Source organism: Camelus dromedarius, chromosome X, assembly GCF_036321535.1.
Source record: "Camelus dromedarius isolate mCamDro1 chromosome X, mCamDro1.pat, whole genome shotgun sequence".
Lineage (NCBI taxonomy): Eukaryota > Metazoa > Chordata > Mammalia > Artiodactyla > Camelidae > Camelus > Camelus dromedarius.
Genome location: NC_087472.1, coordinates 54288308 through 54303285, shown reverse-complemented (window position 1 = coordinate 54303285; position 14978 = coordinate 54288308). Strand labels below are relative to the sequence as shown.

The 14978-nt window shown below is 34.2% G+C and overlaps 1 protein-coding gene across 1 annotated transcript in view; it reads right to left on the bottom strand.

The window, feature by feature from the left end:
- Positions 1–208: 208 nt before the first annotated feature.
- The window catches only part of LOC105093741 (charged multivesicular body protein 1B2), a 31709-nt gene continuing 16939 nt past the window's right edge, over positions 209–14978 (bottom strand). Inside the window, exons 3-8 of the mRNA XM_010985638.3 lie at positions 7457–7603; positions 6999–7067; positions 6813–6920; positions 3485–3528; positions 1057–1129; positions 209–635 (exon numbers count right to left, since the gene is read on the bottom strand). Coding sequence (XP_010983940.1) covers positions 591–635; positions 1057–1129; positions 3485–3528; positions 6813–6920; positions 6999–7067; positions 7457–7603 — 486 coding nt within the window. The 3' untranslated portion in view covers positions 209–590. The remainder of the gene's footprint in view (positions 636–1056; positions 1130–3484; positions 3529–6812; positions 6921–6998; positions 7068–7456; positions 7604–14978) is intronic.

The window sequence follows — 14978 nt, the reverse complement described above, 5'->3', positions numbered from 1 at the left end:
TCAAAAGCTGATGAACACAGATTAAAAGTCAACTGAATTTGTTTGGATAGTAAAAACAAACATAAAACACAAAAAGTAGCATTGTCCACTGTATGACACTAAATGAGGTACTTTCAGTTATGTAAACATATTAAGTAAACATGTTTTCCCTGCTTTTAATTTTATGCATCACGTGTGAATGCAGACAGAGATGTAAAACTACTTTGAGTTAAAAAGAAACCATAATCTTTATTTTATAGTTTATTCTGTATAAATTACTTTATTCTGTAGTACTTTGATGCTAGATTTTTCATGTAATTTTTGAGGAAGATGTTTCATATACAACAAGTTAATGCTAGCTCAAAGACATCTACAAAAACTGTCTCACACTTTTCAATATAATATACAAAACTGTAAAGTCTGTCAAGGTGGAAACCCTTTGGACATTCTTATTGGAAAGTACAGCAAGGTAAAAAGAAAGCATTATATACAAATAATGTTTAAGCATTCTGTAACAGATGGTGTTCTCAGTGTAACTGAAGTGAAACTTATCTATATATACACACAAAATATTTTAGAAGTGAAGTAAACAAAAGCACCAGTTCTTTAAATTACACTTGATCACGTAGACGAGCAAGTCTCTGTGATAGTTCATCCTGGAAAAAACAAATTTTGAAAGTCATAGGGCTGTGACAAATATAAATCACTAATATTTTAAATAGTTTATATTTAAATAAGATTTAAAATATCATCTCAAGAATTCACACAAAACCCAACATTGATAGTTTAGTTTTTTAAAACATTTCAGAATAAATGGAGAACTTAATAGAGCAGAAGGCTATGAAGGGGAGCAAATTCAATTTCTAAAAGAAATATGCATGCAAATAGAAAATGTCCATCATTAGTAAGTTAAAGGCTAATCACATTTTGCTAATTTATGATGTCATATTATAGTAGAAAAATACCTTTTATAAAAGAAGAAAAGGAGAATATACTTATTTATATATAAATATGAATACATATATATTTAATTCATTCATCAAGTTCATACAAATGAAGATAAAATCCAACATCTACCTGTTCTGTGGAAGTAACACTTGTGCCAACAGAACCGGTCTGACCTTGCGGTAGTTCCATATTGAGATCAAGGCTACAATTAAAAAATAATTAACATAAATGAATGTTAATATAGGCATCTTGCTCCTTATCTAATTATAATAAGCAATAAAATAGGCTTATTGCAAACTTGAATATTCCATCTAGTATTTTACCTTAATTTAAATAAACATAATACTGATTCAATTTTATTAATGTGAACAGAACTTAAACATCTTCTGAATGTCCACCTTAGGATAAATGAATTTACTATTTTTAAAGAGTTTTTGTTGAGCCCTAATGGCGACCCATGTAGATGATAATCTTATGATAGAAAAGCTAATAAAAGACAGGAAAATGTTCTGGTCGTCTGAAAAAAGACCAAAACAATGGTCATCCAACATACTGCATTTATTGGAGATTACTATATGTCTCCTACTGTAAAGAAAATTAATAATATGCCAAAATAAGATAAAACAGGCTAGATATATGTAGCCTTAGGATCAACATCCATATTTAACATCTGAGCTAATTTCAAGTTTAGTGTTTAGCTCCTGAGCTACCATTGGTAGAAAGCATTACTTGCATCTAACTATATAACTGAAGCTTAGAAAATTTAAGACACTTGCCCAAGGTCACTCTAGTGATAGACAGGATTCAAACCCAGGTTTGTCTGCCTCCAAGGCCCATTATTTTAATCTCTATTATAACTACTTCTCTAGGATACAAACTAGTCTTTCTGCCTGTATCTAGACCAGTGTACGCCAAATCCAGTTTGAAAACACTACAGTGAATGTAGTAACTTTAATAGTCATTGGGAGATTCTACAGAAATATTGTTATTTAAAAGGTAAAGATGCTATACTAAAATTTTGCTATAATAAAACAGAATGTGAATAAACATCTTTAAGGATGGGCATCAGTATTTCAACATCAGTGTTCTACCTATTTCTTCTGCTCCAGCTACTACCCATCACTGACATAAGAAATCTTTCTCCATTTGGCTCCACACCCCCAAAGAATATTTGACCATGTCTGGAGGCATTTTTGGCTGTCACAACTGGGGGGAGGGGTGATACTGGTATCCTGTGGGTAGAGGCCAGGGATGCTGTTAAATATTCTACAATACATAAGACAGCCCCTGGGATTATCTAGCCCAAAATGTCAATAGTGTCGAGGTTGAGAAATTCTACTCTAAATCTTATCAAAAAGTTTTCTACTGAACTTGATTTCCACTGAGGGTTGGCAAGGCTGTAATACGGCAATACTTATTTTATAAGATCTCCCCATCTGTATTTTCAAGCCCAATCTTCTTCGTCTTTGGTAGAAACAGAAACAAGTCCTTAGCCTCATATTACTAAAACAGTCTTCTGACACATGCCTTGGTCTTTTTTACAATACTTAAAAATCACCTTTCTTACTACCTCCCTGTTGGTATATGGGCTATGTCAGGATACTAAAAAACAAAATAGTGTACAACTTAACCTCCAGCCCTGTTCTCAAATAATGTAAACCTGGTTTATTAACCTCGGTTTTAATTCACTAATGATAGATACATTAGTGATCTAAAGAGCTGATAAACTTAACTGTTCATTCCAATTAAGCATTAATTTAGACACAAATAATACTCATCAACTCTATTTTCCAGGTGTCTTCAAATCTTCTCTTCTCAGGAGAAAAGAGTACAAAATCTCTTTCAATCTATTACTCTACCTTTGAAGATAAAGCATAAAACTTTAGTATCACTCAGTCTTAATCTCTATCTTTGAAAAAAAATTTATTCTTTACTATAATGTTCTCTTGAACTAAATAATATACCAGAGAAAACTGATACGACTTCTGTAGCATACAAGTCGTTCCCCTCTAACATGAAGGGCCTAAAATAAATAGCCTCTTAACAGACACCCTATTTCTAATAGCAGTACCACAAAAGGTGCCAATTATTTACTTAAAAAAAAAAAAACAAATAACCATCTGTAATAATGAAATTTTGCCATCTTTTGAACCCCTTGGACATTTTGCACATATTGCTCAGTTTGCAGGACTCAAACTGGGCTTAAGACTTAATGGCCTGATCATAGTAGAATTCTTTTGGAAGATCCTAGTTTTAAAAAAGTAATCATTTGCTATATGCTGAACACAGAAGGTACTGAAGAAATTTTAAACACTCCTTCCTCCCTCAATCACCTTCCTCAATTTCTTATCACACAATAATTGAATCTATCTCCAGAGATTTTTAAGAAAATACTAGGATGATTTGAAAAAAGTTATATTTTTATGAGCTTGACAAGTTGCTGGATGATTGTTCCAAAGGCCCTTCCAGCACTAAATTCTAGGGTCAAAACCTAACTCTGACCACTGGTGTAGTTATTAAATCAACATTATCTAATAGCACTTGAATAATTTCTTACCCAGCTTCATCTGCCATTTCTTGAAGCAGCATATCCACTTGGTTCTAGAACAAGAAAATAAGAATTTGTATTTAAATGATATTTGCTTGTTGGGTAGTTTTTGTTTCTAATTTAGCTTCAAAAAGGGGGAACTGGTGTACAATTTTTAGAAGAAAGCTTTTTTAAAAAAGTATTTTTTTTACCACCAGAGGGAGCTGAATTATCTCAGAAAATGATTTATTTCTGAATAATGCTAAATTATAGCCTTAAACTATGAGGTTACATGAAAAATATTAGCAGTGATATTCACATTATAATTTGAATCTGGGTAATGTAGCTCTCCAAGGGAGTGAAGCAATTTATAAAGCTCTGTTCTAACCCACTTTGCTTGTATTTAAAATGTAACAGATTTAAATTTTAATCATAACTGTTCTTTCTGCTAGTTGATGCAAATTTGATATTAAGAATTACTCTTTTAAAAATATCTAGAGATGAATAAAATATAATTACTGAGATATTCACTATAATATAGGAGTTCTCAAGAAATAGAGTCTGATTAAAAAAAAACCTTGTTTTTAACATAGTTAAAATATTTTGAACATACAGGTGTGAGTTCTAAGATGTAGTCACAGCTGTACCACTAACATGGTACATGATTTTACACAAATCACTAATAATGCTGTTGGGTCTTAGTTTCTCTTATTCTCTTTCATTCACTTTCAAAATATTTCCAAAATACAAAGGAAGTCCAGAAAATAATAGATCAAATACTTATGTGCTTAGATAAAATATCAAATACTTAGATCATTTTGTTTTTACCTCATATCTAAAATAGCAATATTTGTATTTTTCAAATTCACTTAAATGGCATTATGCTATGTATACTTATTATTCTGCAACCTGCTTTTTTCATTTAACCTAATAAAATCTAGTTATATTGAGATCTAGAAATCTAGTTCATTAACTTTCACTGCTGTATATTACTGCAATAAAGAAATATTCCCAATTTTATTTTTCTATTTTATTTATGGACATTTAGACAGAACATTCTCATATAGAAGTATGTTTATACACACGTAGGGGATTTTTTGTGTATAAATTTGGAAGTAGAAGGACTAGGTTACAGGTTACATGCATTTTCATATACTCTGATTTATTAAAAAATATTAATTGTGCACCTACTTTATGCCAGATATCATTTTAAGTGCTGGGGATGCATCAATAAACAACAGTGCTAAAAATCCCTGCCTTTGTTAAGCTTACATTCTAGTGTGTGCATGTGAAAGGGGTGGGAGCAGATAAAACTTTTTCTAAAAAATTATGTGGTGTATTAAGTGATATGTACACTAGACAAAAATAAAGCAGGGATGGCAGATAGGGAGTATGGCACATGGTGGGCGTGCCATTTGCTTTACTTTTAAGTAGGATGGTCAGAAAAGACCTCACTGAGAAAATGACGTTGGAACAAAGAACTGAAGGAGGTAGGGGAGCCAGCAATGAGAATGCTTACAAAACAGGAGGAAGAAGACTCAGGCAGAGGAACCTATGAGTGGAATGACTTTGAAGAAGAAATGTACTTGGTGTGTTTGACAAATAACAAGGAGGCCAAGTACCTGAGTAGAGTGATGAGTAAACATAGGTGATAAGGTCAGAGAAGCAGGGTGAGACAGATCCTAAAATGACACTATAGGCCATTGTAAAGATTTTGGCTTTTATAAATTGAAGGAGATGTAGAGCCACTGAAGGGTTTTGAGCAGGAGAATGACATGATCTGAACTATTTTAACAGGATTACTCTGACTGCTATGTTAAGAACGAACTGCAGATATTACCACATTTCTTCTCCACAGTGAATATGCCAATTTAATTCTAATTATTCATTAGCATGGTATAAGAATTTGGGCATCTAAGCGTGTTCAACCAGATCCCTCTCCATTTCTGCTGTAAGTTTTGGCTGACTCTTTATGAAGAATGTTTTGTACATATTTGAAGGTCCCCAGAACCTAGCACAATACCTGAAGCAGGAGAAGGTGCTCAGCAAATGTTAGATGAATGAATCTCAAGATTTTTCAGAGTTATAAGGCATTTAGATATCATCAAATCCAACCCATACATTTTACAGCTATGGAAACTGAGACCCAACGTAGTGAGTATTTTAAGGTCACAAACTTAATTAGTGGCAGACTATGGATTAGATCAAGTGTCCTGATTATAAGTCATTTTTCTAATTCATTTGTGTTTTCCTGAACTTGACCATAAAATTACCTGGAAATCACCTACGGTGCTTAAGTAAGAGACAGAAACTCTAGAACAGCACTTCTCAAAATCAGTGCACAAAAATCACCTGGTAATCATGTTAAAATGATTCTGATTCAATGTATCTGTGGACAGGGTCTGAATTTCTGCAATCCTAATGAGCTCCCAGATGATACAGATGTTTCTGATTCTTGCACCACACTTTGGGGAGAAAGGATTTAGAGTAGGTATTAAAGTAATGGCTAAATATAAGCTCACTATAAGACATACACATTAATTCTTTCTTTCTTAACTCTAAAACCAGAACATAGCTTTTTCTCTTATTTACCTCAGTGAAAGGCATCATCTGCAGTAAAATTTTGATGGATGGCTATTGATTTTTTCCTAACCTATTTTGTAAATTATATTTTTCCATATTATCATCTGAAGTAGTGAAAACAAGTTCTTTGTTTACTTAATTAACCATATGATAGGCACTGGGATCAAAAACAGTGATAATGAAATTAATTGGCTATATGAATACTTAAGTTTCACAAAAACTTTGTTTCTGGCTTGTGTGACATCCAAACTAGTTTCAAATTTTAATGTTCTCTGTGCCATGTCTCTAAGTTGCAAATTCAACAACATCCTAGAAAAAACCCTAGTTTTCTGAAAATAATTGATCTTATAATTTATTATTTGTTCACCTGTGGCTTGTGCATAAATAACATACCGAAAGAGCAGGCAGGAAGCAGAATGCTTGCAAATGAGATGAATTAGCTGAGGCTTAGGATAATATTTAATACCCACTGGCCTCAGTTAGCCTCTAGTGCCATGCCTTCATCAGTAAGAACCACTAGCAGTAAGGTAGAATCAAGTTCTAGACCCTCTAGACATGTGACCTATTATGATTCTTAGAATGTCAAAACAAGATAGGAAATATTGTCTTCCAACATGTCCTCAGAGATCCTGGGTCAGAGCATAATTTCCTACTTGCATTTTGGGGATACATCATGTTTACTTAACACTCTAGAGATGATTTAGGCTCACAAAGCCATTATATTTTGAAGTTGGGTAATTTAAAAAGTTATTTTAAGTAGAGAAACTATTCTTACTTGTGGTGTTGTTAGGGTTGTAGTACTACTCATTGTGTCTTCCATTTGTTGTGTTTGAACATCCAGTGTTTCAAATTGCTGTTCAAATTTGTCCATCAGGGCAGAAATCTGCAAAAATAAATATAGTCATAAGGAAAAACTTACACTGAAAAGATTCTAGCAGAACATCATTTTTTTTTTTTTTACCTTTTCAAGGTTCATACTTCTCAACGTAGCATCCATAGACTTAACTACACCTGCCATGGACTTGGTTACCTATTGGGAGTTAAAAAAAAAAAAGACTGAGAATCCTATAATATAAGCAATCTCAAAATTTATGTAGTCTCTTAAATAAATTACTTGTAGATCATCTTATAAATTTATCTACCATTTCCTTAACAGTAAAAATGCAGTATGTATTTCTAGTGTAGGCATTGACTTTTATCTTTGACTCTTCATTAGAAGACAACTAATCAGACCCTAGCTGAAAAGCCACTGCCAAAATAATTTTCTTCACTAAGCATTTTGATTATGCCTCCCCTGCCCTATAAAAGCCTTACCAACACCCTGTAGCACCTTTCAATAGATTTAGATTTCTGACAGCTCTTAATACCTTCAATAATTTAAATCAAGAGTTCCTATTATTTACAGATATTAAGGTTTACCTTGCCCATTGTTACTGCAGTTTGAACTCTGGCTGCCACAGCATCAACCCTAGCACTCATTCTCAAGAAATTAATTGCTTGGTTCTTCTGGCGGATTGCATTTTCAGCATGTATTCTTGCAACTTCTGTATTACCTTTCTGAATGGCCTGTTTTAAATATAGGAAAAGTAAATAGTGAAGACAAAGACCAAAAGTAAATATTGGTGAAGAAAGGGACCAAAAGTACAGAAATTTTAAAAAAGAGGAAAACCCCAATTAACATATTTTAATAATATTTAAGAGCTTTTAGAATTAGTTTTTTAGGAAATAAAAGGAGAATCTATAATTTTTAAATTTTTTATTTATGATTAGAAGATATATGCTCATTAACATTTTAAGAAATTCGAATCTAAAGTTTAAAATATTTCCCATAATCACTGAGCCATTACCACTATTAATATTTTGGTGTAAAGTATTCCAAGTACATAAACCTATTTACTAGAATGTAAATTACAAAAGTACATGCATAAGAGTATATTGTTTTCTCACCTAGTTAAGGAAAGATTTTCAATTAAGTCAATAAATAGATAACTACATCATCATTTCTAAAGGCTGTGTTGTATGGATGCACCATTAATCAGGACTTTCCTTGTGTGTGGTACAAACACTATACCGATAGTACATAAAATGATTTTAGATGTTACACAGACATAAGTACTTCATTTTAATTATGCATTCATTTAAATGTATATTTCAAATGGATGTAACTAGCATAGATCCATGCTTCCTGCTATACTGTAATAGGCATGGCCAGGTATAAAGTTAAAAGTCTATTTAAAGAAAAATATTAAATAGTTCAGATGGTACACCAGTATAGCAAAACTGATACAACACAGAAGCAACTGAAATTAGAGAACATGGATCAATAAGATATCTGATTGCTGGGTATTTAATTTACTTCCAATTATTCAATAATACAAAAACCAATGTGATAAATATATTAGTACATGTAAACTCAACACTTTCCAAGGTTTTATTCTCCTGGTTAACATCCATAACCACACACAGTTATAATTTTTTTTCTTGTGATGAGAACTTTTAAGATCTACTCTCTTAGCAACTTTCAATATACAATACAGTATTATTAAGTATAGTTACCATGCTGTACATTATATCCCCAGGACTTATTTTATAACTAGAAGTTTGTACCTTTCGACCATCTTCACCCATTTCACACATTCCCTCATCTCACAGACTCGCCCATTTCCTTCTTCCAACAACCACAAATCTGTCCTCTTTATTCATGAGTGTTTTTTTTTAAGATTCCACATAAGTTAGATCACATGGCATTTGACTTTCTCTGTCTGACTTATTTCACTTGGCATAACACCCTCAAGGTCCATCCATGTTGGTGCAAATGGCAAGATTTCCTTCCTTTTATGGGTGAATAATATTCACTTTATATACATATATATATATATATATATATACACATACATACACATACATACATAAATATATATACATATATGTACATATTCTATATTTTATTTTTCCACTCATCCATCGATGGACAACAGGTTGTTTCCATGTCTTGGCTATTATAAATAATGCTGCAATGAACATGGGGGTGCATGTATCTCTTTGAGTTTAGTGATTTTCTTTCCTTTAAATACCCAGAAGTGTAACTGCTGGACCATATGGTAGGTTCTAATTTTCATTTTTTGAGGAACCTCTATACTATTTTCCATAGTGGCTACACCAATTTATATCCCTACCAACAGTGCATAAGAGTTCCCTTTTTTCCACATCCTCTCCAACACTTGTTGCTTCTTGTCTTTTTGATGACAGCTATTCTAACAAGTGTGAGGTGGTATCTCATTGTGCTTTTGATTTCCACTTGTCTGATGATGAGTGATGATGAGAACATTTTCATGTACCTGTTGGTGATTTGTAATTTTTTTAAAAATGTCTATTTAAATGTCTGTGCATTTTTTAATCAGATTTTTTCCTATTGAGTTGTATGAGTTCATTACATATTTCACATATAAACCCCTTATCTGATTGATGTATGATTTGCAAATATTTTGTCCCATTCAATAGGTTGCTTTTTAAATTTTTTAATAGTTCCCATTGCTCTGCAGAAGCTTTTTACTTTGATGCAGCCACATTTGTTTATCTTTGCTTTTGTTGCCTTTGTTTATGGTGTCAATTCCAAAAATTCATTGTCAAGACCAGTGTCAAGGAGATTTACCACCTATGTTTTCTCCTAGAGTTTTATGGCTGCAGGTCTTGAGATCAAATCTTTAACTCATTTTGAGATAATTGTTGCATATGCTGTAAGACAGTGGTCTAGCTTCATTCTTTTGCAATATGGCTGTCCAGTTTTCCCAACATCATTTACTGAAGAGACTGTTCTTTCCCCACTGTATATTCTAGGCTTGTTTGTTGCAAATAAATTACCATATATGTGTGGGTAATTTCTGATTTCTCTATTCTGTTCCACTGATCTGTGTGTCTATTTTTATGTCAATACCGTGCTGTTTCACTTAACTATAGCTTTGTAATAATAGTTTGAAATCAGGAAGCATGATGTCTTCAGCTTTGTTCTTCTTTCTCAAGGTTGCTTTGAATATTCAGTCTTTTGTAGTTTCATATAAATTTTAGGATTGTTTGTTCTATTTCTGTAAAAAAATGCCATTGGTTTCTTGACAGGGATTTCACTGAATCTGTAGATTGCTTAGGGGAGTATGGACATTTTAGCAATATTAATTGCTGTGATCCATGAGCATGGAATCTCTTTCCATTTATTTGCATCTTCTTCAATTTCTTTCATCAGTGTTTTATAGTCTTATGTGTAGTCTTTCATCTTCTTGGTTAAATTTTCCTAGGTATTTTACTTTTTTGATGCAATTGGAAATGGGATTGTTTTCTTTTTTACTTCTAGTTTTATTGAGATGTAATTGATATACAGCACTGTATAAGTTTAAGGTATATAGCATAATGATTTGACTCCATACTTCAAGAAATGTTTTACCACAATAAGTTTAGTAAATATCCATCATCTCATATAGATACAAAATTAAAGAAATAGAAAAAATATTTTTTCCTTGTGATGAAAATTCTTAGGATTGTTTTCTTTATTTCTTTTTAATAGTTTGTTATTGATTACAGAAACACAACCGATTTTTGTGTATTGATTTTGTGTCCTGTAACTTTACTGAATTTGTTTATTCTAACAGTATTTTTGATGGGGTATTCTGTATATACTATCATGGGTTTTCTATATATAGTATCATGTTATCTGCTAATAGAGACAGCTTTACTTCATTCTTCCTGATGTGGATGCCTTTTATTTCTTTTTCTTGCCTAACTGCTCTGGCTAGGACTTCCAGCAGTATGTGGAATAAGAGCAGTGAAAGTGGGCATCCCTGTCTTGTTCTTGATCTTAAGGAATATCTTTTAGCTTTTCCTCCTTGAGTATGTTAGCTGTGGGCTTCTCATATATGGCTTTCATTATGTTGACGTACATTCCCTCTATATCCACTTTGTTGAGAGTTGTTAACATGAATAGATGTTGAATTTTGTCAAATGCTTTTTCTGCATTTATTGAAATATGATTTTTATCTTTCATTTTGTTTATGTGGATAGCACACTGATGATTTGTGGATGTTGATCCATCCTTGCATCCCTGAAAAAAATCCCATTTAATCATAGTCTCTGATTAAATAAATTCTGTTTAATCCACATAAATCCCCTTTAATCAAATGCACTGTTGCATTTGTCTTTTAATGCCTTTCAAAGCATTGTTGAATTTGGTTGCTACTATTTCGTTGAGGATTTTTGCATTTATGTTCATCAAGGATATTGGCCTGTGTTTTTTCTTGTAGTTTCTGTGTCTCATTTTGGTATTAGGGCAATGCTGGCCTTATTAAGTGAGTTTGGATGTGTCCCCCTCCTCTTTTACTTTTTGGATGAGTGAGTTTGAGGTTGGTATTACAGTTGACCCTTGAACAACTTGGGGGCTAGGGGTGCAAACCCCCCATGTAGTCAAAAACCAATATATAACTTTATAGTTGGCCTTTGTATCTGCAGTTCTACATCTGCAGATTCCACAACCTTGGATACTTGCAGTACAGTAGTATGTATTTGTTAAAAAATTGTGTATAAGTGGACCTGTGAAATTCAAATCAGGGTTGTTCAAGGGTCAACTGTAATTCCTTTTTTTTTTATAATTCTTTAAATGTTTGGTATAAATCACCATTAAAACCATCTCATCCTGGACTTTGTTTATTGGAAATCTGCATATTTTAGTACTGCTGTACTTGCCTGAGATTTGAAAATTCAAAAATTATTTTTAGATTATTTCTAATTTCCTCAAGATACAAAAATGTTAGATCTTTTTTATATTTTCTCTCTCCTTGCAATAGTTGGGCTTATACTTTTAGAAAAGCATGATGATAATAAATCAATTTTAAGTTTACCTCTTCTTCTAACTCAGCCTAACTACTTTTATCTCCTCTTCTGAAAGTTTTTTTCCCTTAAAGTTTTCTCTATTAGGAATAGAGATAAAAAACACAAAGTGGGATTTCCAGTCAAGATGGTGTAGTAGGACCACGAGCTCACCTCAACTCGTGACTACAACGAAACCACAAGTGACTGCTAGAGCATCGGAAAATGACTGGAACCTAGCAAAGAAGATCATCTTCAACTGGAAACAAAGAAGGAACCACAGCAGCATGGCAGGAGGGGCGTGCTCGCAATATAATTGGGCTCCATACTCCCCAGGTGGATGACCCACAAGCTGAAGAATAAACAAGTTGCAGAGGCCCTCCCACAGGAGTGAGAGCTCTAAGCCCCACATCAGGCTCCTCAGCCTGGGGTTCTGGCATTGGGAGGAGGAGGAGACCCCAGGGCATCTGGTTTTGAAGGCCAGCTGGGCTTAGCTCCAGGACCCTCATGGGACTGGGGGAAAAAGAGACTTCATTCTCTTGGGGAGCATACACAGAATCTCGAGGGCACCATGTCCAAAGGCAGAGGCAGTGATTCCATAGGAACCTGGGCCAGGCCTGCCTGCTGGTATTGGAGGTTTTCCTGGGGACGTAGGGGACTGCTGTGACTCACCCAGGAGACATAAAAGCTGGTGGCACACATTCTGGGAGTGCTCATCTACATGAGCTTTCCTGGAGGCTGACATCTTGATTGGATCATTAGCACCTAGCCGTAGCCCCACCGAACAGCCTGTAGGGAAGCCTCAGGCCAAACAACACAGCCCCACCCATCAGCACACTTCCTAAGCCACAAAGGCCTCTAGATACAGCCCTACCCACCAGAGAGGTCCAGGACCATGCTTCACCCAGCAGTGGGCAGGCACTGGCTCCTCTGCCAGGAAACCTCCATAAGCCTCTAGTCCATCCTCATCCACCAGGGGGTAGATACCAGACATAAGAAAACAACAACCCCAAAGCCTGTGGAAGGAATCCACAGACAGGCCAGACTCTACATTAGGACTGGCTGGACCCTAGTCCTTGGGTGACAAAAGAGGAGTGTACTGCTGGGACGCATAGGACATCTCCCACAGAGGGCCACCTCTCCAAGGTCAAGAAACATAACTATCCACCTAAAAATACAAATAGAAAGATAAACAATATGAGGCAGCAGAGAAGGATCTCCCAGGCCAAGGCACAAGATAAAATCCTAGAAGAAGAAATAAGTGATGAGGAGATAGGCAATTTATCTGAGAAAGAGTTTAAAGTAATGATGACAAATATGTTTAGAGAACTCAAGAGGAGTATAGATGCACAGAGTGAAGTTTTTAGCGAGTTGGAAAATATAAAGAATACCCAGAGTTGAAGAATAAAATCACTGAAATGAATAACACACTAGAAGGAACCAAGAACAGACTAAACGAGGCAGAAGAACGGATAAATGAGCTAGAAGTCAGATTAGTGGAAATCACTACTGCAGAATAGAAAAAAGAGAAAAGAATAAAAAGGAATGAGGATAGTTTGAGAACTCTGGGATAATGTGAAGCACATTAATATTCACATTATAGGGGTCCCAGAAAGGGAAGAGAGAGAAAGAAACTGAGAAAAATTTTGGAAAGATAGTAACTGAAAACTTTCCCAACTTAGGGGAGGAAACAGTCACCCAAGTCCAGGAAGCACAGAGAGTACCACACAGGATCAACCCAAAGAAGAGCACACCAAGGCACATAGTCATCAAATTGACAACAATTAAGGATAAAGAGAAAATATTAAAGTTAGCAAGAGAAAAGTAACAAATAGAGTACCAGGGAACTCCCATAAGGTTATCAGCTGATTTTTCAGCAGAAACTCTACAGGCCAGAAGGGAGTGGCACGATATGTTTAAAATGATGAAAGGGGGAAACTTACAACCAAGAATACTCTATCCAGCAAGGCTCTCGTTCAGATTTGATGGAGAAATCAAAAGCTTCACGGGTAAACAAAAGCTAAAAATTGCAATACTACCAAACCAGCTTTACAACAAATGTTAAATGAACTTCTCTAGTCATCAAACCATAAGAAAAGAGAACAAAAAGAAAAAGGGGAGAAAAAAAGACCTACAAAAGATTGCTTTGGCAGTTCGGGGTTTTTTATGGCTCCATATAAATTTTGGAATTGTTTGTTCCAGTTCTGTGAAAAATGTCGTGAGTATTTTGACAGGAGTTGCAAGATCTGTAGATTGCTTTGGGTAGTGTGGCCATTTTGATAATGTTGATTCTTCCAATCCAAGAGCACAAGATATCTCTCCATTTCTTTGTATCATCTTCAACTTCCCTCATCAGTGTTTTACAGTTTTCAGAGTACAGGTAATCTCCTCGGTTAAGTTTATTTCTAGGTGTTCTGTTGTTTTCGATGCAATGGAAATGTTTATACCAGTTATAAAACTCTGGTTTTTGAAGTGAAAAAAAAAAAAAGTGAATGAAGGGCTGCAAATGGCAAATTAGCCTTCTTTCTTATGGGTGAGTTGTATTGCATTACATATATATGCTGCATCTTCTTTATCAATTCATCTATTGATGTGCACTTACGATGCTTCCATATCTTGGTAATTATAAACAATGTTGCTGTTAATAACAGGGTGTATGTATCTTTTTGAATTCTTATTTTGTGGTTGGATTTATTCCTTTGATAACTATGTAAGTTTAAAAAGCTAAAGCTCTAAACGTTCTTAGAAACAATGAACGGTACATATACGTAAATTTTAAAAATATGTGCAGTATATTGTGTATATGTATTCATATGCAATACATTGTATATGTGCAGTTAAGTTATAACAATTCTACCTAATAAAATTGAAAAATGAAAAAAAATACACAAAGTGACTCAATTTAAGGGCTGGATATATGCTATTACCAAAGATCTGAGTATCGAAGTTAATAAAATATTAAAAATAGATATATAAATACACATGTGCAAGCCTGAGTCTGCTGTACGTAGAAAGGTCTACTTACAAGTTTTGCATCTGACTAGCATGTAGGAACTTTGATTTGGGGTGGTTTCCCATCTTTCCTTGAAAT